General features: G+C 46.9%; 1 protein-coding gene across 1 annotated transcript; it reads left to right on the forward strand.

Annotated features, from left to right (window-relative positions):
* The first annotated feature begins 7,937 nt into the window (after positions 1 to 7,937).
* Positions 7,938 to 16,535, forward strand: CXCL14 (C-X-C motif chemokine ligand 14). Its single transcript, XM_032703263.1, has 4 exons — positions 7,938 to 8,402; positions 9,340 to 9,445; positions 14,001 to 14,111; positions 15,376 to 16,535. Exons 1-4 carry the CDS (start codon positions 8,339 to 8,341, stop codon positions 15,389 to 15,391), a joined length of 297 nt encoding a protein of 98 aa, XP_032559154.1. The 5' UTR covers positions 7,938 to 8,338; the 3' UTR covers positions 15,392 to 16,535.
* Positions 16,536 to 24,109: the final 7,574 nt, after the last annotated feature.

Here is a 24,109-nt window from a genome sequence, read left to right on the forward strand (position 1 = left end):
CCTGAAGGGAAAATTTCCCAATTCACTACGTGAATTAAGCTGTAAAACAGCAATTCCTTTGATTTCTCATTTCCTTTTATTTTTCCATTGATCTCACCACATTCTCTCTACGTCTCATCTTATAGAGCAAGGTAAGAGGACAGCTAATCTGTTTTCCCTCTGCTCTTCTTAATGTCTTCTTGACTGAAACTCATGTTAACTCTTAGGCACCCTGATCTCTGAGAGTATCCATAAAGCCACATCCACTTCTAGAAAATTCTGCTGCTTTGAAACTTCTCTTTCCAGCCACTGAGCTCTGGGGAGCGCTCAGGAATGGGACAGATTCTTGCATAATCCTTAGCAGGCACCCAAAGAAGTGCTGGCTGCCGAGTTTCTCCAACATTTTCCTGGGGACAGATGCTCTGACACAGGGGATGAAGAAGGACAGAGGGGGACTTCACACCCCTGAGCCTCCCAGCCTCTCCTTCCAAAGATGAGCTGCTAGCACAAAGCCAGCCCCATCCACAATGGGAACAACCTCAGGAGCTGATCCTCTCCTGCAGCATTAGGGCTCCAGAGCACCAATTCTGCCTCCAAATCACTTTGGCAACAACTGCCTGCCTTTTCAGCAACAGCCAACTGCCAGGAGAGGCTGCCAAAGGCCTTTGGAAAGAATCACGAGCCGGACATATTTTTGTCCTCGAGAGTGAAAGCAGCAAAGCCCTGGATTTGGGGAAGACACCTAAAGGAGCTTGAAGAGAGTAGAGGCTGCCCCACCAGTTTGCCAGTCCCCTGTCCCTGGTCCATCCCCATGTCTTGTTCTCTGGCTGATTTCTCATCTAATTTCCACAACAAAAACCTCTACTCCTTCACCACAACGGATCTGCAATGTGCCATCTTTGCGTGTCTCTTTGGGGATTATTAATTAAAAAAAATTAAAAGCTTAAAAAAAAATTTGAAAAAAATTAAACATCTACCTACTCATGGGTATGACAGCACAGCAAAGCACAGCATGAATTCTCTGAGGTTTATCTATTCTTGGTGCAGGTCCCCTCAGCATGGCCAAGCAGGAGGGGGTTTCCAGGGTGCAGAAAGGAGGGGGATGCTACAGGGGGATGTTTTCTTCCTGGTCTCTCCCTGTGATGACCTGCAAGCCTGGCCAAACCACCCTGCTCCTAGGGAGTGATGGACTTCACAGTATTTCCTGGCAAACTGGGCTCTGAAGTGCTTGGCCCAGGTTTTGTGCAGCCCACCCAGACCACACAGGAAGGAGAGAGGGGTGGCGAGGACGGGTCACACTTGAGCCTGCAACCAGGGGGGGAAACCTGAGAAGAGCAGGCAAATCCAGCCTGAGGAAGGTTCAGAGCAGGAAGGCTCCTCACCAAGTCCTTCCTGGTCATACCATCGCTGGGAGAGGTGGCTGTGCCAGCAGGATTATCACTGGTTTGCTTGCAGAAATGCTGGTTGGTTTATTTGCAGAATAAGCTGATTTTCTTAGGAACACTGCACATAACAACTATCTCCCTCTCCCCCCCCACCACCAAGTGTTATGGTAATTAAGCTTTTATCCAAGTAGATAAAATAATTAACATATTTATTACTCCGAAGAAAGGGATCATTTTTTTGATTGATTGCAGCCTACTAATCTTCCATCAAATATTCAAAGTCTGCATTGTTAAGCCATTCATTTTATTTATTTTTAAAGACACTACATATGTTTTCTATCCCAAGGGGAGGAAAAAAATCAACGGATGAAAAATTCCCATCATTACTAACACACAGCTCAGCAGAAAACGAGCAGAGACAGGGAGCACCCTTCCTGTTTGCGGGAGAGTGGGCTTCATTAAGCTTGCAAGGGATTTTTGCACATTACAGAAAGCACTGAGGGGGTGGGAGAAACCCTGCAGAGCCCCATGGGCACCTACAGATGCTGGCTTCGTGCCCGAGCCAGGCTTGGTCCATCTCAGTGCTTGGTCCTTGCACCCTGGGCACGCAGGAGATGCCAAGAGGTGATTTATCTCCATGCTTAATCACTCTGAATTACGGCCATTTTTATCTAATGGCTTTAATTCTTGTTGCTGTGGTTGCACTGTGGGCAAGTGTAAACAGCTCACAGTCACCTGGGAGCAAGCACAGAAAGAAACTTCTAGAAGGCTCCAGAGGAGACCCTCTTTGAGTGCTGTATTCGCACCCCCACAGACACAGGTTTGGGGGTTTTTTGGGGAAACATGAAGCCACAAATCCAAAAAAAGACAGAAGACACAAGAAAGAAGAACCATAGAACACATCAGGGTAAAAATCATCTCTTTCCTAGCAGGACAGCCACCCCTTCCTGGTCATTCTCTCATGTGTGGGGACAGCTCCCTGTCCAGATGTCACCAGCTGGGTCATGGACTAGGATATGAGATGCAGAGAGAGGTGGAGCTGCCTCCCTTCCTGGCTTTACCTCTGCAATTTCACACGTATCCAACATTTTATGTCTTCACCTTTTTGCTTGAAAAGCCTTCCTACGAGACAACAGAAAAGACCCACACTCCAGGGCTTTGCAGAAGGCCTCAAAGAGCTGCAAACACATCCCTGCCCTCTCCCCCAAAATCTCAATTTCCTTGTATTGAGACCCACAAAACCATTGCCACGTGGACACTTCAGCAGGGTCATGCTCACCAGCTCTTCCAAAGGACTCTCATCCCATGGGACCAGTGCTGAAGGTGGATGTGCTGCAGCATGTTCCTGACATTCCTGGAAGGGTTTGAAATCATGCCCAGCTCTGCCAAGCTGCAAAAAGGAGGAGAAGTATCAGGAATGGTTTTCTCATGCCTGAACGTTTATGGCTCTTGCTGTCACAGCTCTCAGTCCTGGCAAGAGCTCACCTGGGACCACATTAGCAACTATTCAGGTGCTGATCTCATTTGTTCCTATTCTCTTGCAAAAATAAAACACCTTGAGGTTCAGTTTTTCACATTGTCTGTGCTTTTGAATATGGATGGGTTGGCAGCAGAGCCACTTCTTTTCAGAGCAGTGGCATTAATAACACAGAGAGAGGCTGCCTGTAGTTTATTACATACAGTAACACCCTATTCTACTCCAAAAGCCTTTCATCAGAAAAGCTGGCACCCACAGATTACCTAAAATTACCCTCACAGAAACAGAGATGTGATGAGCAGATCAGGACAGCACAATGTGTTTCCAATGCTGGGGCAATAAGAAAGGTTTTCCAGCCCATTTCCTCGGTGTTATCCTGCTGTTCTAACTGCCCACCTGGGCAGTAAAGCAGCATCCTTGCCCCAGTTCTCTCAGTCTAACACCAAGAATTCAAAAGCAATTGGGAAAGGGGGAACACACAGATGAGGACAGGGCTGATGCCATTCCCATCCTTGTCCCAAGCAGCTCCCATCCCACCCAACACCATGGAGGCTCCTCTAGGCTTTGGCCACCACCATCAGTGAGTGAGTCAGATCCAAAAAATTGCCTTTCTTTCCCTCACATTATTCCCCCTAGCAAGCATTGGAGTAGATAGTAAAAAAAGCCATCCAACTCGTTGTGAGTTTAAGCACAAAATAAATACCTGCAGCCATTCCCAGCTTAGGTGCCTATCAAGAGAACTGTATAAAGTGTAAACTGAGTTTGCACATAAAAACCAGTGGTAAGTTGCAGCATGCAAGGAAATGAGTCAGTAGGAAATTAAATACGATTAAATAAATTATTTTCTCAGCGTAAAAAGCCACAGTTGGGATTAATCCTTTTGTGGATGGCTAAAGGTGACTCTCAAATCACCTACACAAAGAGCCAGTTCTCCCTTTTGCCATGTTATTGCAACCCTTTTTAATGATTCATGACAAAGAGCTTCAAAGAGCTCCAAGCCATGACAACAGTCCCAGATCCAACCTCCTCGTTCTCATCTCAGCAAAAAATCCTCCTTGGTGAATAATTTAGGTCTAGGAAGAAAGCTGCCTTAAAACTACTCCCAAGGGAAGAAGCAGCGTCTAGAATTTAATCTCATTATGGAAATAAAAATAAAAATAAAATATCAAAAGAAAACAGTGACTGCAACAACAATACAAGCCTTATTTTGCAGAATTCATCTGTTGTGAAACTCCACAGAAGGGGACCACAGCTGTTTTCCCTGAAATATGTTTCATATTTCCAGAGACCAAAGCTGAAATCCAAAGCTTTGGCTTTCAACCTAGGGATAGACAAATATATGCAAGGATGACACAACTACTGTTCAGGGCTATTGAGGAAAGAAAAAGGTCATTTACAGCTAGAGGTGAAAACATGGGCTTGACCACAGGCTCTAGCACATCCTCCACTGACTAAGCTTAGCACAGCAGGGGGGAGGCTTGTGACAGCCTCCCAAAATCTGAGGCAATTCTCCCCTCACTTCAAGCTTGGGATGGAGTTTAATAGTGCCTCTGTTGCAAGGGTTACGCGCAGAGTGGTTACAACACCAAAAAGGCGTAAAAAAAGGAAGTTCAGCACCCAGGAAGAAAAGCTGCACACAACATGCATCACATCTGTTACCTCCACCTTAATGCAGAGGTTTCCAGAGAGCATTTAGGTCTAATTCCTTCCCCAAATTCCTGACATGACATGCAGGGATTTTGTCGTGTCACTTGAAATGTTTAATCTTCTCCTTGACGGGTTGATGGGGATGTTCTAAAACATTAAACTCAGATGAGCCATTCACATCATTTTACCTCAACAGCAATAAGTAGCTTCAGTTTCATGGCCATTTTGTGAAGATTTCTCATGATGAAAAGCACCTTCATCTTCTTTCTATGAAACATTATGACATTTTGAAGGGCAGTTAATCCAAATCATGGATCACCCTGTACTTGAAATAACCAGCATAGCCAAAAGCAGCTAAACACTGAAATATTTCTAGTAATGGTGATAACTCTAATAGTCTGTCTTCTGGGCCCTGGGATGCTGATGAACACCTAAGGGACTCTGTCTGTGTGCTGAATTAAGAGGTTGTGTGCATTCGCAGCAGGAGAAAAAGCCTCACCTGTGGGCAGGTCAGGGCTTGGACCACATCCAAAGACACAGATGTCCTTGCCCTGGCAGACCCAAATGGAGCCCTCCCATTTTTCTACCAACATTATTTATTTTGGGGATGAACTACCCCATTCCAGTAGCTCCCCTTTCGAAGGGCAGCCTGCATTTGGGGCTTGTCCTCATGTCTCAAAGCAAAAATGTTTTGCTGCAGCTCAGCCACCTGTTGTGCTCAACTTGAAACATTTCTGCTTCCAGGTGGCCAACAAGGGTGATGATTTTGTACAAATGGTAGCCCCATTGCTAAAACTCTTCTTTCTTGTTTTAGGAGGAGACAGTCACTCATCCATGTTGCAAACTACCCTCCAAGTGTGGGAGATCACCACTGATCCCTCTGGGTCCTACCCTCAGAGGCAAAGCCAGGCTTCAGCCTCCATCTGCTCGGGAGCCTTATGCTGGGGCAGGGCCCTGAAAAGAGCAGAGAATGAGGTGAAATGAGAGCCCTTTCAGCAGCAACAATGGCCCTCTAATTACCCCGGCAGAGCAGGTGACAGGCTGTGTGCACAGGTACAGTGAGTGCTCCCCGGGGACAGCACGGCTCTCTGACCACGGCTCTCTGACCACGGCCCCTCTGCAAGGCCCAGGACAACAGCAGGACCTTGGAGACTGCTCTGAAACACTCCTTTTGTGAGGGTCAAAACCCAAGCCTTGATCAATTATTCTGCAATGGAGTGGCTTTGTGAGGGATGAAATGGATGCTTCAGCCCTGTGCTCACCTGGCCCAGCCCGTGGAGCACCGGCTGTTTGCCAAAACACATTTGCTGAGGCTCAGCAGAGCTGCTGGAGATACCACAGGCACACAAGCACCAGTGGATGCTGATTCAGAACATGCTTGCACAAAGAAAATATATCTGAATTATCAGGGTTTCTTTTGGGGGCAGACTGTGGTGAATTCCATATACGTTCCTTTTCCGTCAAATCTTTTGCTGAAACTTCTTCCTCTTCTGTGACTGTCATTTTAAGACAGAGCAGGTGTCAGAGACAGCTGTATGTGGCCACCAAAATCTGTCACACAAGGCAAGAGACACCTTTGAGCTCTCAGAAATAATTACCGTCAAAGCCAACCCTTGGCATAAAGACACTGAACCACTCAGGTGCCCAGTGAGAGTCACTGTGTGTGTGCACACCCCTCAAATACATCCATTTCTACATGAAAACTGGAACTAGAGCAACACTTTGCTTATTCAATACCTAATAAACTTGGCTCTCTAGACACAAGCAAGATTCATACAAGAAGATAGGATTTGCTTTTGGAAAGCACAAGAATTTCCTTCAATTTCTCTCCAGCCTGTACACGATTTTCCTGGTTTGGGGAAAGTTCAAATTGCCGTCAGCTAAAGCTGCACCCAAATTCCTGTCAGCAAAGGGGGAGGGGAAAAGGCTTTGCCTTCCTACAGCTCTTCCCTAGGCTGTTCCTGCACACGGTGGAGAGGAGGCTGCAAGGAGGGAATTACCCGAAGATGCAGCAGGGCAGGATTACAGCTCTGGATGTGGATGAGTTTAAGCCAATTCTCCCCTGTGCCCAGCAAACATCCTCACCACCAGCTGACAGTGACTCTGAAACGAGCCTTTTGTACTCTCCCGCAGGTTTATTCCTTTCTTTCTTGTATAAGAAACTGGAATTTATTTGAAGGGTTTGAACTGAGACCTGCCACACCTCAGGTACCTGTTTTTATCCCAGGCTCTGGAACAAAACTCTCTTTAGTCCTGTTGGAATTTAATAAAACAGCCCTGTCGTGGAACACTATCACAGTCCTACAAACCATTCCTAGCAGTGCAAGGAGAACCTCAGGAGCTGGTTTAGGGCCGTACAGCAAAAATACCCATAAAACACCAAAAATACCAAAGCAAAACAAAAACTATCACACCTTCACAACTATCACAGCTTCACAAGCCTGCCCAGAAACAGGTCTTTCACCCCAAAAGCTCCCTACCACGTCAGCCAGTCCCCCGCAACGTGCCGCCCATCCCTGCTCATCCCAGGCTGTTCCCGGCGTGCCGGCACGTCCCGCATGAATCCCAAAGCCAGGAACAAGGCAGCTGCCTGCGCGCAACGTGCAGGCTGTGTGTGGTAGGGCTGTACTCGCAGCCTGCCAACACCCGGGCCGGGAACGCCGCGGGATGGCCGCTGCCAATGGGAGCGGGCAGGAACGGAGCCATGTGGGAAACTTAAAATGCAAGTGGAGCCGGGAGTGCGCGGCGGGTCCTGCCCGAGCGCTGCCGGAGCCGCCAGGAGCGAGGGTCGCGCTCGGGGTTAATTTGGTGGGCGAGCGGGGAGATGGGCTGGGATATGGGCTGAGATGATCCGGCACCGGCAGAGGGGTTTTTCTGCAGCCTCTTTGGAACACAGTGCTATGAAGGAGATCAGACCCGACTCTGATCTTTGCCTGCCTCAGTTAGACAAAAACCTGGAGTCTGGATTTAAAGGTGCTCTTTTAGCTGTTTCTGAAATCACTCTGGAAGGGAGAGGGAACATGTGTTTACATCCCTGAAGTTCCTGCGTGTTGCCACCCTGTTCTTCACGGAGCAGGACAGTGTCGGAGTGTTCATTAAAGCAACCCTAAACCGATCTTATTTCCTGAAGCATTCCACATGCCAAACCCACCTAACAACGCTTTTAGGAATATTTTTTTTCCACTTAACTCGCTAAATTTTCCATTAGATTTAGAAGCCTGTTAAAGCTAAAAAAAAAAATATTATAAATTAAAATTATAAATTAAAAAGTCAGTATGTGACCAAAGGCGACACCGCTTCCCATATTCTCCAAATCTCATTTCCAAGGTGCATGGGAATTTCTGCGGAGCGCGGGCATCCCTGGAGCGCTCGCAAGCGGGTGTTTTTCCACCCAACAGCCCAATTCATACAAATACTCACATAAACACCCCCCCCCCCAGCAGACCTCCTTCTGACGGAGCTGTCCCAGCTGGGCAGGGACAGGAGCAGCCGCCCCATCGCCTGCGCTCCCCCCGGGATGCTCGGGGCGGGGATGGGGGATGTTCCCCCCCGGGGTGCCGGTCCCCTCCCTCCCCGCCGGGGCTGAGGAAGCGGAGGGAGCCGTGGAGTTGCTCTGCATATTAATGAGCCGGGAGCGAGGGCAGCGGGAGCCGCTTTAAAGGAGGCGAAGGGAAGGCAGCGGCAGAGCGCAGGCAGCGCAGGCAGCGCCGGGCAGCCGCTCCGCCGGGAGCCGCTCCGCTGTCCCCTCCCTGGTGACACAGCCCCGGGACAGCGGGATCGGGGGGACGAACCCCAAGCGAGAAAACACATCAACCCCCCCGGCGTCTCCTCTGGTACCCGCTGTCTCACCATGAAGCTCCTGACAGCAGCTCTACTTCTGCTCTTCATCGCGATGTGCTTGGCCAGCGCAGAAGGTAAAGTGGGGTTTTTTTCTGCCTATTCCCGCATAAACCTCTTTTCCAGTAATTTGCGTTTGCCTCCTGGTAGCCCCGGGTGGGGTTGAGCTGTCCCCTGCCTGCTGGGAAGGTGCGATGTGCAGAATCTGTGAGGGAGGGAGCCGCGAGTTTTTTTAAAGGTGAAGTAGAGGTAAAATACACGGGGCAGTTGTGTCTTCATTTGTGTCCTCATTGCAGGGCAAAGAGTTCTCAGCGTGGCAGGTCATGCCACGCTCTCCGTTTTCAGGAATACAGCTCAAATATCTCCTGTTAGGTGGGTTTAGCATGTGGAATGCTTCAGGAAATAAGATCAGTTTAGGGTTGCTTTAATGAACACTCGAAGGGTGGTTTTCAGGGAAAATAGGGCAGGGCTGGATTTGAGGTTGTGGCACAGTCTGCATTTTCTGCTGTGCTCACAAATGATGGCTAAAAAACGCTCAGCTTTTGTCTGGCTGTGACTGCACCACCACATCCATGTGAGGAGAAACGACTGGAAGTCCTACAAAGTCCAAGTGGGACGTGAGTGAATGAGAAAGCAGCCCAGAAAGCAACCGAGACGTGCACTTGCTTTCTCAGTTTAAAAAGCTCTGACTCTCATTTCCTTTTGCTAAATACAATTATATTTAATCGCGGCAGGTGCACTGTAAAAAAAATCTGATATTTACAAAGCCTCAGAACATATAGAGTGCTCTAAAACATATTTCTCAGAGAGCCACTACTTTTTCCTGGGATATACCAAAGAAAAGAAAATTTAATTTATTTTTTTTAAGCTCGACAGCTTTACAAAATTCTGCTTTTCCCACCAAGGCTTGAAAGAGCAAATTGAAGTTTTCCTGGATGCACCCAGGCTGGAGGGAAGGGACGTTTGGTATGCAGGAGGTTTTGCAGGCGCGTGAGAAAGTGCTTTCTCTTGTAGGCGTGAAGTGCAAATGCTCAAGGAAAGGTCCTAAAATAAGATTCTCTAACGTACGGAAGCTGGAAGTGAAACCGAGGTACCCGTTTTGCGTGGAAGAGATGATTATGTAAGTCTGCCTTCATTGATTGCTCTCTGTTTCCCTGTCAGCTGAACTCCTTTACCTTATTCTGCAAGTTCCTTCTTTGTTCTTTGTTTTCCTCATGCCCTGGCATGCTAATTCCTGGGAATATTCATTTGCAGATTGAATATTCCTGGGAATATTCTGATGGAAAAAAAAATAATTGTGCAATTCTGACCAAAACCCCATCTATTATTTTTCGACAGAATTTTTTCCCTTAAAATCAGTATTTGCAGAACAGGTAGCGACAAAAAGATGATCATTAGTTCAAGTGAAAATAATGACAAATCCTACTCCAAGCTACCTGATATAAAATTCAGAGCTATTTAGTTAAGTTATTCTGGGCATGCAGAATAAATATGAACAGAGTTTGATTTCTGCAAGGAATATTACCCCGACCAGAGACAGATTTTCACCTGTGTTGTACCGGAGCAATCCCCTTCATTCAATGAGGTTACCCAGCATTTAAGACAATGTTTTCCTCCCAGTCTCCCTGCAAGCTGGGACCAATGCTGCTGTGAAATCTCAAAGTGATGTAATGGCTAACCAAGGTGAGGCAGATACATGGATTTTTGACATGACTGGCTCAAAAGGAGGTTTTTTTAGATTTTAAATATGGGTGGGTTTTGTTTTTTCCTGTTGTGTTTTGGATATCTTGAGATTCCCCCAATAAAGCACCTTCCAACCAGCACATGTGGCTGGATAAGGACAGATTAACCAAGAAGACTTCACCAAGCTCCTCTGCCACCTAAGAGAGGGGAAAAGGGTCCCAAGAGCAGCCACACTCCCAGGACACCAGGGGCTGGTTTGATCCAACACTTGTGCTCCCTCACGGAACATTTCCCATTCAATTAACAGCAGGATCTGAGCCCTGTCCTGCCAGGCTCTGTACCATCTCTGGCACTCTGTAATGCCCTTGGGGACAAATCTTGCTCATCCAACTGGCAAAAACAAGGGGATACCACAGACTTCTCACACAGAACTGGCTCATCAGACTCAGCGAGAGCTTGTGGAGGAGGAATGGAGATCCGAGGTTCATTATGCTTCCTCCAGAGCTGGACCAGTGTCACTGTGAGCAATACTGAGCTCAGGGAACATCAGACCCACTTCTCTGAAGCCCAAATCAGCTGATGGTGACCTGAACAGAAGAATGCTTGCAGAGCATCCCTGCCTGAATCAGCCCCTCACAGCTTCACCTTGTTCTCTTTGACCCTTCGACAGCAAAGCGATGGTGTGGAGGAACACCAGCTCTTCACATCCCACTCAAGGCGTTTCCCCAAAAGCAGATGGTGACCAGGGGGTATAAAATAAATCTCAATAATGCAACATTTCACTTCCAATCAGAAAGCTGGGGAAGCAGGAACCCCGTGTGTAGGAGCCGCTGCTTTCCCAGCCCGATCGCTATGCAGATGTCGAGCAATGCTATTCAAGCCTGAGGGCTGACAGAACTGTCCCATCATCTCCCCTCCCCACGGGTGTCTGTGGGGCAGGGCAGACCCACGGGCATCCCTGCCTTTCCAGCTGCCCTAATGCAGCCTGAACTCAGCACTGAAAGCAAACTGAAATTAATATTCTGAGAACAAATCGATCCCGGAGCCTCTGGACAAGGCACAGCAGAGCTAAATTCCTGCAACTGAGTTTTTGTTGCTGCAGTGATCATCTAAAACGAGTTGTCGAAGCTGTGTTCCCTTCTGCCCTCCTCAAAAGCTCTCATATGTTTTCATACAGCAGAAACTTGGCATAAATGATGTTGGGCAAAGAAGCAGTGGGTGTGGGGGTGGTGCAGTTTAGGGAGGTATTGGCCATGACCCCCCTCAGCAGAGCTGTGGTACAGGGTAAGAGGCAGTTAAACTGAGTCCTCAGTTTAGTCAAAACCTATCAAGATTCATGGTACATCCAGCAGTAATTGTGAGTGTATCTGTCTCTTGGAATGAGAAAAAGTAGCAGAAAATAGGAGAGAAGTTTAACTCTTTCTGCCTCAAATATTCAACCCCCTCGCTCTCAATTCCATGTTTGGTCCCATCCCAGAGAGCTGGGATGTGTCAGGATGAAAAGAGCTGATGGAAAATAAATGTTGTTGGGAATCTTTCTCAAGGGATAGTCAAGGCAGGTAACAGTCCCCACACTGGCTTGGGATGAAAGGACCAGAGCCAGGATCCTTGGGGCCATGGAGACAGGGTGTTTGTAAGCAGAGGAGCAGCCCCACCATCCCTCAGATGAGATGTGTGGGGGCACGGGGTGCTGGGGGGCACAAACTGACCCAGAGCGCTCATCACAGCCCTGGAGGCAGAGACCTACTGAGGGGGATTTTGGCACAGAGACCCTCAGACACCAGGGGTAAAGGCTCCAGACAGCAAGTCCTTGGTGGCTAAGGGACAAATCCCACTGGAGGTGAAAGTTCTTCAGTCCCTTCTCCATCCCTCTCAACCTCTTCTTGCAGCCCACCCAGACAGCTCCTCCCTCAGGGTATAAGCTCCCACAGTGCCTCTCAGGCACATCCCCTCACATTTGTCAGACCAGCATCCCCAAAAGCAGGGCCAGCTCAGCTCAGGGTGCCCAAAACTGCTGCCACCCAACCCTGTGCCAATCAGGGACTGCCTGAGAACTGCAGAGGACAGTGGGGCTGCCTTGGGAACGTCTCCTGTGCTGTCCATCCTCCAGGACCAAAGAGAAAACCTCCATGGGAGGTCAAAGCAATGCATACCAGGAAGAGAAAAGAGCAAGTTCACCTGAGAAGCAAACCCTGCATCTCCTCCTCCTCCTCAGATAGCAGGATCTGGTAAATCCAGAGTGATCTAGTAAATACAGAGTGTCCTTCACTGCTTCTGGTGCAAGTATAGGATTTGCTGCTTTTCAGAGATGTTTCTGCTCCTCTCCTCTTGCAATTCAGCCTGTCCATCACTTTCTCAAAATACTTGTGTGTCCTGTCAGAGGAGAAACCCAAGCCAAGGTGTGGATCAGCCAGTGCAGAGAAGGTGGCTGCTGCCTGGAGGAACTTTGCACTGGCCTCAAGTCCCTCAATCTCACTTACCTGTGCCTTCAGTGAAAGTTTGGTTTCACCCCTGTCCAAAGCTACAGGAAAACTCCCCTTCTCATGCACACACTGTTCTCTGGAGGGGTTGGCTGAGAACATCCTTAGAACAGAGATAGTCCATGTTTTTAGCAGTGACTCTGCCCTTTCTGTCACCTGCAGCCACCTAGGAGGCTCTTGGAGGCTTCCACCACTTTTCCATGCACTTGGGAAAAGGGTACTTCCTCCCAGAAAAACAACCTGGAAATTACACCTTAACCTCTTGTGACCTTAGCTTAGACCTGATGGGGGTGGAGCAGAAAGTGGAGCAGGGAGGAAGGTTAATTGAATAGGAAGAACAATTTGAACACCTTGTGCAATCTCAAAACTGGAAACGTGGTGAGAACCTCAGCTCAGTCCATGCAGGCAGCACGTTTTGCTTCCTCAGAACCAGGAGGGTGAGCTGGGAAAGTTTGCACTATTTCTTTGTTAGAAGATAAACAGCTTCTTTCTGAACCAAACCATAAAAGAAACCCATCAGTGTACACAGGTATTTCTGGTTTTCTGCCCTCATTTTACCCATGTCTCTAGCAGCATTTCAATAATTCCATGACAGTGTTTTAGTTAAATCAATAACTGCTTTTCCCTGTTGTGGATGGTATTTCTAGAAAATCAGTAATTCTAATACAAGTTGTGGTTGTGAGTTTGTTTCTTTCTAATTTCCAAAATTAATAGCAAAACCAGAAAACTGCTTCATTTTGAGCCCTGAGAGGTGGGGCAGCCCTGATGTTCCTGCAAAGCCCTCCTTTTGGGAAGCATCTTTGGGTCTCTCGTGTCACCTTGGTTGGGTCAGACCAAGTGATGATGGCCTCTCTAAGCCCTCAAGGAGGGGATCTAAAACAAAGAGAAGGCTTTTGCCCTGTTTTGTCTCCCAACAGGCTTTGTTGTGATAATCAGGGGGCACCAAGCTGGCAAAGAGCACAGGATCAGGCTGTGAGCAGAGGAGGCTGAAGCCCCCAGGGCTGCATGCTGAGGCTCAGAGCTGGGCTGTTGGGCACAAAGGCACTCTGCCATGTGCAAGTATTTAAAATATTGCAGAATTAAGAGGGGGATAAAAAGCAAAAATTAAAAAAATCATTGAAGCCGTTGTGATATTTTCTCTCAAATGAACTCTTGTTGAGCGTAAAGGAACAGTCTCCTCATGCAAAGACCTTGTGGTTGCCTGAATGAGCCCTAATTAAATAATCTATTGGGCTCAAAAGATTATATCTAACAGGTAGGCAGAGCAAACCCACTGATTAAAACCAGTGGGCAGGTCTTGCTCTGGTACAACAGTGTAATGGTGGGCAATGGATTGGGAACAGCCAAACCTGCTGCTCTGTTATTCCAGTAAACTCAAACATCTGCCAGAAAACACAGGGAACAAAGAGCCTTCCACTGGCCCCCTGACCAGTTTTGGGAGTTGGTGGGGCGGGAGCAGGGGTGGGAATTGCCTGTGCCTGCCATGACCTGTGTCCCTTTTGTCCCCTGAAGTGTGACACTGTGGACCAAGGTGAGGGGGGAGCAGCAGCACTGCCTGAACCCCAAACGCCAGAACACCGTGAGGCTGCTCAAGTGGTACCGAGTATGGAAGGAGAAAGGCAGGTAAGTACTTGCTGAACTGGGGAGGATCTTGGTGGCAAGGCAGGCAACCAGCAGCTCCCAGGCACGGAGAAGTCAGGGAAGTGCACACACTGCAAGTGCTCCATCCAGCACCCAGGATGTATTTCATTACCCAAATTACGATTTTAAACGGGTGTTCTTGATATTATTTCTTTCCTGCCACGTGAAGTTCTCACTCCTATTTTAGGATTAGGCTGTTCTGTCTCTAAATAGTAATTATTTTTGCTTAAAATATTCAGCAGCTGATGCTCTTGGTTACTTACATACACTCACCTCCCTTCCACGGGGAAAACTCCAAGATGAAAAGCTAAGGTATTTTCAGTCATGAGAAAAGCAGTCAGGAGAGCTGGGAAGAGAGAGCCCTGTCACACACTTTAGTCACACCACCTCAGCATCATCAGTCTCTGATGACGCAGGTATTTGCCAATTTTAACAAGTGTATCATGGCCAGAAAAGCAATAATTTTCTGGTAAAAATCTCTGACACCTTCTCCCTTGTAAAGAAGATTTTTTTTTTTTCTGTAAGTCATCAGTCACAGATAGAACACAGAAAGTGAGAAACATCTCCCCCAACTCTCTGCCAGCTCCCTGCCTCTGCTTCACAACCAGAGCACGTGGGGAAGCCCTGGCTATTGCATAGCAACATATTTACACTCTTCCCCCCTGCTTCTTTTTCTTTTTTTCTTATAATACCATCATTAATAAGACCAAAGATGCCCAGCCCCAGGCTTGTGCCCTCAGGAGATGTGCAGACAGACAAGCCCATCATGTTGTTCTGTCAGGACACAATCTAGAAAAATGGCAGAGTAATATTATCCCAAACAGAACAGATAATGTGAATTTATTATATCTATGGACAGTTCATGGTAAGCATCAGCAATTGTATAAGAGACAGGGGTTTTCCAGTGATTAAAGTGAATTAGCTGATGTGGATTTCTTCTTATTATTTATCCTGATAATCGTGGCACAGCGTGTTATTCCCCACATGCCTCCAAGATGTGGCAAAGTCCAACACTCCTCCCAGATGCTTTATGGACACAGATTGCTGAAAGTCAGCAACTTGATTTCCAGATTACTTAGGCAAAGGCTAAAAATCTGGTTTCTGGAGTTTTATTATTTGTGGATTGGTTTTGTTATTATTATTATTGTTGTTATTAATATTTTTATTATCGTTGTTGTTGTTTGAAATGGACTTGAAGTTTTATTCATAGTTTAAACACCCTGCTCTTGGTTCTTCCTCTTTTTAGGGTCTATGAAGAATAAGAACAAGCGGTGTGAGGACTGGAGCAGATTCCCTTGGCTGGCATAGGACTGGGCTCTACAGAAGATTATTTCTCTCTCGCAGGCATAAGACACAAATTCTATATTATTATAAAGCACTTTTTACCAAGGGTCTGTTTTTACATTTTATAGCCACGTGCAAAAGGCTTCCAGATTTCCCAAGCATCTGTTGCACTTCTGATTCCACACCCGTCTGCTCCGCACCGAAATTGGGAAAAACATGTTCTTTTCGTTCTAAAGAAGTCGTTTGGGGAATTTTTTTTTTTTTGATCTTTTTTCTTTTTAATTATTCTTCATTCATACTGCACTATGACTGCAATCGAGCTTTATAAGCTCATCGGGCAAACCGCGACGTTGGTGACGGTGTCACACACACACAGCCATTCCCTCGCCCCCTGGGCAGCGGGAAAGCTTCGGGGCCGGGCTTTGTTGGGCGCATTTGCAGCCTCCTCCGCCTCAGCCGGGCAAAGCAGGGACCAAAGACGAGTTTGCTGGGGCAGCTGCCACCGGAACGTGGCTGTACCTGCAGAACGAGGTCCCTCCTCAGCACCTCAAGTGAGCCTGAGATCACTTGTGTACCTCTTCTTTAAAGGACTCGAGGTCTGGCTGCAAAGCGAAGCGCCCCCTGCCTCCCTTTTAACCTCTCATGCAATTAGGAAGCATTTCTAGGTTGGTTTTATTACTAAGAAAATAAAAAAGTCTGTTCGGTTTGGGGTTTTTTGGTTGGTTTTGTTGGGTTTTTTTCTCACCTGAAGCGCTCACATGGAGTTTGTGGCTTCAGTACTGAGATATTTTAAGCTTCGAGGCTATTGTGTATGATTTCCTAGATTTGTAGCAACAACAACAAAGAAAGCCTTTAAAAGGTACCTTTTTATGACAAATATGATAGGGCAAACATATAAATACCTATGTATGTTTTAGTCACAATACAACATATTCATTATTTTGAATGTAATACTTCCATGTTAAGCAGTGCATTCCTCTTTTTAATATAACAAAACTACCTTTTCATTTGTAAATATACTATAGGAAGTCTCCCTATATTATCTTGCTGTATAATGTACTGTACTGCTAAATTATCATATGCTATTTAAATGTTTGAAATATTTAGAAGGTTGCATGCAGATTTCATATTTCTTTCTAAGACAAACAAAAAAAAGTAATAAAAAAATATATTTAAAACAAGCTGACAATTGCTTTTAAATTCCCTTAAGCCATCAGGAAACTCCAGCCACTTCTAATCACTTGGGTTTTTGTGGATTAATTGGTTTGGAGGGGAAAAACGGTGACTCAGAGAAGCTGATTAGAGATATGGCATCTTGATGACTCTGGAATTAGAAAACATTATTCTGGTACAATTTACTTTTCCTTCTCATTTTAGGATTTGGATTTCAGCCAAACACAAGGAATGACATAAATAAGGGCAATACCATTAACCTGTAGCCACTAGTCTAGTGTCAAGTGAACACAAATCAACCACTTCAATCCATATAAAAACAAGTAAAAAAAGTGATTTAAATAAGATCTGGGATAGATTGGGGAAGGCTGAACAACAAAAATCAGACAACAAAAACCTGTGAGCCACCACCACCTCTCCCTACACAGTTTCTACCCCCACCAACAGGGAGGGACTTTGCACCCCACAGGGCTCCTCCATCACTCCCCAGATAAAAGGAAAGCAGCAGATTGGAATGGCAAAGCCAGTAAGAGTTTAAATGCATCAAAAGCTCCTGGTGTTCCCTGCACAGAACCTCTTGCCTTCCTGCCTGCTCCCAGCTGTGCAAGGGCAGCTGCTCCTGGGATCAGCACGAGCTCTGCCACAACAACCTTCAACTGTGCAATCAGGCCAATGCCTCAGCTCAAGGCTTTCCTGCTGCTCAGACAGACAAAAAAGGGAAAAAACCCATATACATACTATATATATATATATATATATCCTTAATTACTGTGCTAATACCTGGCAGAGCTGAAGGAGAAAGAGCTGTTGGATTTCAAAGTATTTTCCCATTCTGCAAAAGGATGAAGCTCAAGCTTCAGGTACCCATGAGTAAAAACTCTGAGGAAGATCCTGGAGTATTTAAGAAATTAAATCTCTGGAGAAATCAAGCACCAGGCTCTGCTTCTGGCTGAGCATCTGAACTCTATCTCTGGGCAAGCCCAGACCCATGAGCTGCCCCTCTCCTTTCTCGAGTCACATGTTAACAGGGCCAGTAGATTTTCCTTGAGAAGACTTGATTTCAACATACCAGCAGACTTCAGAAATGTTTATACTTGTTTAGAGACTACTGGGCAATGGATTTCCTGGAAAAATATTGATATAGTTGCATAAGAGGTGGTTAAATGCTGCTGGGAATGCTGTGCACAGCTCTGATTGCCCAAACTGATCTCCTAATGACTCACATCTCACAGGGTATAGCCTGTACAAATGATTCTTAGCTCTGGGTTCATCTGCCACACTGAAACCACCAGCAAAAACTAAGTACTGAGGAAACCAATTGTAATGTTTTCCCACTTGTTAGAATGAGAAACAAAAGAACAAAACAAAACAAAACCAAAACACTACCAAAAACCCCCAAAACTTTGGTTCAATACTTCTATGTCCCTTAATCAAAACCTGTCTTTTAAATAAAACAGCTCTCAGAAACAGGAATTGAAAACTATGAAGAGACAAAACCTGCCCCTGAGCTGGTTTTCCCAAGCCTGTTAACCTGCATGTCCAGGCAGGGTTGTTAACTTCCCAGGAACAGGAGGAGCATCCCTTGCCATCCCTGATATGCAGTTGTAAAGGGAAATACTGCACCAGAAGGTAACTGCCACTCCCAAATCAGCCACTTTCCCTCAGACTGAAACATCTCTGCTAAAACATTTAAATATATATATATAATGTATCTATATAGGTACCTCCTCCACAAAGATTTGGCAGCAACCTTAAGGTTTGCTTTTGTTTTCCCCAGCAGCCTGTGAAGCCACAGGAGACCCTTCATTCCAGCCTCCCTCATATGCAAACCATACATTTGTGCTCTGAGATTGAAAAATTAAGCCGCTGGAACACGGTCTGAGCATGCACCAGCCAGCCCTGAGGGCTCCCCAGCTCCCAATTTACCTTCCCAAGAGCCTGAACACATGCAGGGTAAGAAGGAGCTTTGCTTCATCCTGGGGTGCAGGAGCAGCAGACCCCACAGTTCGTTTACTCCATGAAGCATCAAAAACGTGTAAACCCTTCCCAGAGCGCCCAAGGAGGGCAGTAGCCAACTGCTGTCCCCATCCAGCCTGCAAAGCTGCTCCCCAGCAGCCAGGAGCACGTAGAAATGAAGCAACAAGCCCTGCAAAGACCTTCACACACAGCCCATCCTTCCCCTGGGCATTGGGCACCCACAGGCTGCACCCCTTCAGAAACAGGGCTATTGGATTTTATTTTAATAGAAGCACAGGGGTGAACCAGCTGCAGTGAGAGGACACAAGAGTGGGGAGACCTGCCTGGCCCTTCCAGTGAGAGCACTACATGAGATTAGTAATGTTACACAGAGCCTTTCACCACTTGCTTTTCACTTGTTCGTGTATGGTCCGGGTCAGCACTGGCCAGAAAAGTTTATTAAGAAGTGATAGCTGCTTGGTGGTCTGTGTGAGATGGCTCTGGGCAGGTCCTGCCGTGCCCCAGCTCCCCCAGGCTCCCTAAATCAAGGCACAAGGCCATGCCAGATTGCTGCACACGTGGGGACCTTTCCTGGACCACGTCCATGTGGTGGAAGTGCTGGCTCTGCACTATCCAGGTTTTACCAGGGCTGTGGGAGCAAACGTGGGGCTCCATGGAGGGGCTGGGGGGCTGCACTGGCCACCCCTGAGACCTGAGAGGGAAGTCAAAGGCAGTGTTACAACAACACAAATGCTCTCTGAGCTAATTAACCAGCAGAGTTGGGACCCTTCTGGGCCCATATTTGCAGAGAATTGGAATGAATGTGAATAAAAAAAGCCACCACCCCCAGGACTCATCATCCCACTGGGATCCAGAACCAGCGCCTGTCCAAGGGTAAAGGGCCTCTGTGCAACCTGATATCACTTAACAGGTTTTATATGAGCCCAGACAGAGCCTGCAGTCTCCAAAACACACTTCCCATTAGGTCAAATGAAACTCCAGTCACATTTGGGGTATTTTTTCTCCAAAGCCAGTTTTCAAAAATGAAGCATTGAATTCCAGATGTGTACAGCATCTGAAGACCTCACTTATTGCCAATTGTTCAGCACCTTTGGATAAAGGTAAGCTGGCTTGGGCTGAATTGGGGCTTCAGATCCAGAAGGATGGGCAGCCCACCTTGAAAACCCTGGCTGCACTGAGTTCATGCCAGGGCATCCTGTAGATCTTCCATGCCTGGCATTCCTGTTGGGATTTGTTGTTCAGTTTGTTCCCTTCAATGGGTTGAGGTGTGCAAGGTCACCACTGGAAATACAGGTATTTTTGAGGATTGCTGTTTGCAGCTCTCCCTGGCTCTGTGTTTGCTCTGCCAGAAACTGTGTCTGTTAGTCATTGATTTCCCTCTGATCCTAAACCACAGAGAGCTGAGTGTTTCCTGGAAGGTGCTCATTTTGCCTTGAAAAGCTGCACCCCACGAGCCTGCAGCTATCCTTGTAACCAGCACACATTTCTGGCAAAGCAGATTTCCTCTAATTCCTTTACCTGACATAACCCACCCCAGAGCAACAACTGGGATTGCCATTGCCTGAGAGACAGCAGATACAGCTGCCTTTGCAAGCAGCTCCAGATGCTTGGAGTGATCACTGACACTCAGAGGTATCGACACACACCTTACAGAAACATTGTCTGCAAAATTCTGGGCATCCAGGCAATGTGGAAAACCCCAGGACACTGTTAACTGTGCTCCCTGACAACACATACCTGCATCTCCCTGGAACGTGCCCACAAAGGTGTTTGAGCTACCATTTCATAAGCTGTACCTGCACAAAATGGGGCCACCACTTGGTCATCGTGTGAGACTGAGACAGTCAGCATCCTCCTTACCCTCCAAGGCTACCTCCTTGGACCATCACCTCCACTAACCAGTGCACAGACAGCCCTGATTCATACAAGAGGCAATAAAGTTTTTAATACCCAGTACAGATCCAGAAGTTGGATTTTGAGCTTCCTTATTTCTGTGAGCCAGCGCTACTTGAGACAAAGCTGTGTGAGATCAGAAGGATGGTTGGGAGGCCCCAGCAGCCCGAGGTTCAGCCCCATCCCTTGCTCTCACCAGCACTTTTGTGTCTGGCAGCTCCTGGGCCATGGCCAGCAGATCCCAGCCCAGATGACTGTTCTGAAGGAGCAGTGGGGAAAGCAGGGCTGAAAGGCCATCTAGTGGTAACCAAAAACCGTCTCAGACAGCCAGGGGACACCTCTACAGCACTATAAATCAGTTCGGAGCCTGCTCACTGCGCTGCTGTGGCTGGGGATGCTCGTCCCAGCTCTGCAAGAAAAGCTTCAATTGTTGATTTTGGATTAGGAAACGCCCCCAAAGCAAAGGAAAACAAAACAAAAACCAAAACAAAGCAGCTGTGTTTTGGGAAACCTGCTCAGAGGTTTACAGAGTGATATTATCCTGTCAGTTTGGAGCGTGTACACTAAGGGAAAAGAGGACACCTGGCTGCTCTGTGCCTGCAGGAGCCATGTCCATCACACCAGCATGGGAAACTGGACTGCAGCACAACCCTGGGGACACTCATTCCCAAACCACCTGCCTCAAATCCTTTAAGAACATCAGGAGCTTCTGCCCAATGTGGTTTTCTTGCCCAGTGGTTCTCCTCCTGCCACCAGCTCTCCAGAGACACCAGGACCCACAGGACCCCCTGTGGTTGCCATTCCTCAGGTGCTGCACTGAGGTCCTGTCCTCAGGCAGGACCCTCTGTCCTCCCAGCAGCCAAAACATGCACATTGTCACCTTCAGTGCCTCAAGTGGAGAACCTGCTCCTTCTTACTGGGCACGAGCACAATTCATCCAACCACCAAATCAAAGCCAAGACCCCTGGAAGAAATGCTTGCAGGGATGCAACGTGGACAGGTGTTTATTCTCTGAACACCCAGTGACAGGTTGTGTTTCTGGTCCTTTTCCTGACCTCTGAAGTCCTCAAATCCCCTTGGATTTTTCTCTCATCTTTTGCCTGTTCATTTTATCAGCTCTTTGGCTCTCATCACACCCATGGAGGCCATCCAGCCCAGCAGGAGCTGGATGAGCAGGCACACAGGACCCGGGAGGCAGGGATGACATGACATGAAGTGACAGGAAAGCAAGCAGGCAGCCAAGGCCTGGGAAAATCACCACGCCTGCGTTTTTGGTTTCCTTCCTGCACAATAAAAGGGGTGAGTGAATTCCTCTTGAATGGATTTCAGAACCCCTTCCAAGGAAAAAGAAAATAATCCTGCTGATGTTCACTTCAGGCTGATAATTACAGGGATGATTATGATTTATTCCTGTCATAAATCTTGGAGCCAGAAAAGAGGTTTGAGGTTTGCAAGATTTGCTGGATGACAAAGGGAAAACACAGCTCTAATTGCCCTTCTTTGTTGTGTTTAATTAAGGATTCTGAAGCAACTGATCTCAGGGTTTTTTTCATGGTTAGAAACCTGCAAGGAAAAGAAAATCTTTCTGCAGAGGCACCAATCGAAGCTTTGTTGGGTTACTAGGCACTAAGTGTGCTACATCTGAACACTCAGGACTCCCAGAAAAAGAAGCTTATTAAAGGAAAAGAAATGCTACAACAGGCTTCTTTCCTCCCCTTTCCTCCCCCCCACTTCCAGTAGGCTTTGGTAATTTTGAGCTCACTTCTAATCCCGGAAGAAATGTCTTTTTACCTCATTATTGACCATTCAATCGTGTTGCATAAAAATACTTCTCTGTTTCTATTACCTTCATAATTGCACCATTTACATTTTTCCTTGGGGTTTACTTCAGCCCCCTTTCTTAACTCTCCAGACTTATCACTTCTGCCACCACATTAGGAAAAACAAACCAGCCCAGAGCAGCTCAGCTCCCTCCTTGGGCCAGTAATTCCCAGTCAAGCACCTCCCCTCCTCCTCAGCAACAACCGGTGCTACCTCTCAAATTCAAAGTGTAAGTGGCTGGCAGGGTGCTCCCTCTCCATTTTTGCACAACAGTTCTGCCAGGAAAATCCAGTTCCTCATTATGGCAACCAGTATCAGAGCATCACATCTGGCTGTGAGCGATGCCACCAGCCCAGGCTGCAGGAAGTCAAGGGATGTAAGGAAAAGCAGGAAATCCTTGGGATTGCTTTCAATCTAAAGGCACTTGGGACAGTGCTTTTGTAGAAAGCAATGGCACTTGATAAAGGGGGTACCCCTTAGACCAAAACAGGACCCCTGCACGCTGCACCAACTGAGGGAACACCTGAGAGCAAACACAGGTTTGGGTTGCCCAGAAGGTTAAAACCCAACACTTCAACTGTACAGAACAACAGACTGGACAGTTATGTCTGGAAATGTTGCTTGACAAGGGGAAAACGTCAAATATAACTCTAAAGGGGTAGGGAAAAAAGACTTCTTGGGTTTGCCATGGTGTCTGGGAAACATTCTCTTCAGGTCAGGAGGAAAGAATGGAGCAGGACATTGAATTTGGCTAAAGCTTGTTGTGGAAAATTATAATGGAAATCAAATAGAAGTGCAAGATGGCCTGAAAGCAAAGAACGAAGGCAAGACAAGCAATTTTCTGTGTTTTAGAGGATTTTTACCCACTTACTTTCTGGGTTTTCCAGCAGAGTCTCCAGATGGGTTATCCATCCCAGCCAGCCCCGGGAGAGCAGCACCGGCTCCGAGCCGCAGCTTGGTGGAGGTTGACACCTTGTGGTTGTTCCCATCACTTACAAGCCAGGAAAGCTGGAGTTTTCCTTTATTTTTCTCTTGAAGACAGTGGGTGGAGTTCATGGCCGAAGAGCTGAATTCCCAGCATCTGACACGTCATCTGTGGGGTTGAGGTCTGGGGTCATCAACAGGTTAATGAAGATAAATAACACCGAACACTGAAAACGATAAAAAAACCTCAGCCATACACTATTTTTTTCTGAGGGAAGAAATAAAGAAAAGGAAAAAAGATTCCTTTGGATAGGCACCAGCTGTATATACATCAGGCCCACAAGACAAGTAATAAAAAGTGTTCTCAGTGTTGCTCAGCAATTTTCCAGCCCCATTGGATCCCTCCCTGTTTGCACAGTGGGGTGAGAGGTGCAGAGCCCTGGCTAACTCCAACAGCTGCTTTGGAGAAGTAGAGCTGCACCAGCTCCAGAAAAATTATCTTTAATTCCCACTGGAGTAAATGGAAACAGGCTCAAGACCTGCCATGCATTAAACCTGAGATGAAGGAAAAAAGTACCTTGGGTTTTACCCAAGAGGGTTTAAAAAAGAGACATTTGTAGTCTGAAGAAGTGCATTCACTTCTTCATTCCTAATTAAGTATTTTATTGCAATTTAATACATGCTTAAATTGGAAAAGAAACCAGCATCCCCACACCAGAGGCACGGCAGAAACACATGAGCCAAACTTGTCTCCCCTCATTAGCCAAGTACTTGTTTCAGAGGAGTTTGTTACTGTGGAAGTGCATCCAGCCCCAAGAGGAAAAAACCCTCACCTAGGACAACATTTACTTTCCCTTAATCATGCTGCTCCACTGTCTAATTCCCCGAGTGCTAGAACTAGTGCTTTG

Source organism: Chiroxiphia lanceolata, chromosome 15, assembly GCF_009829145.1.
Source record: "Chiroxiphia lanceolata isolate bChiLan1 chromosome 15, bChiLan1.pri, whole genome shotgun sequence".
Classification (NCBI taxonomy): Eukaryota; Metazoa; Chordata; class Aves; order Passeriformes; family Pipridae; genus Chiroxiphia; species Chiroxiphia lanceolata.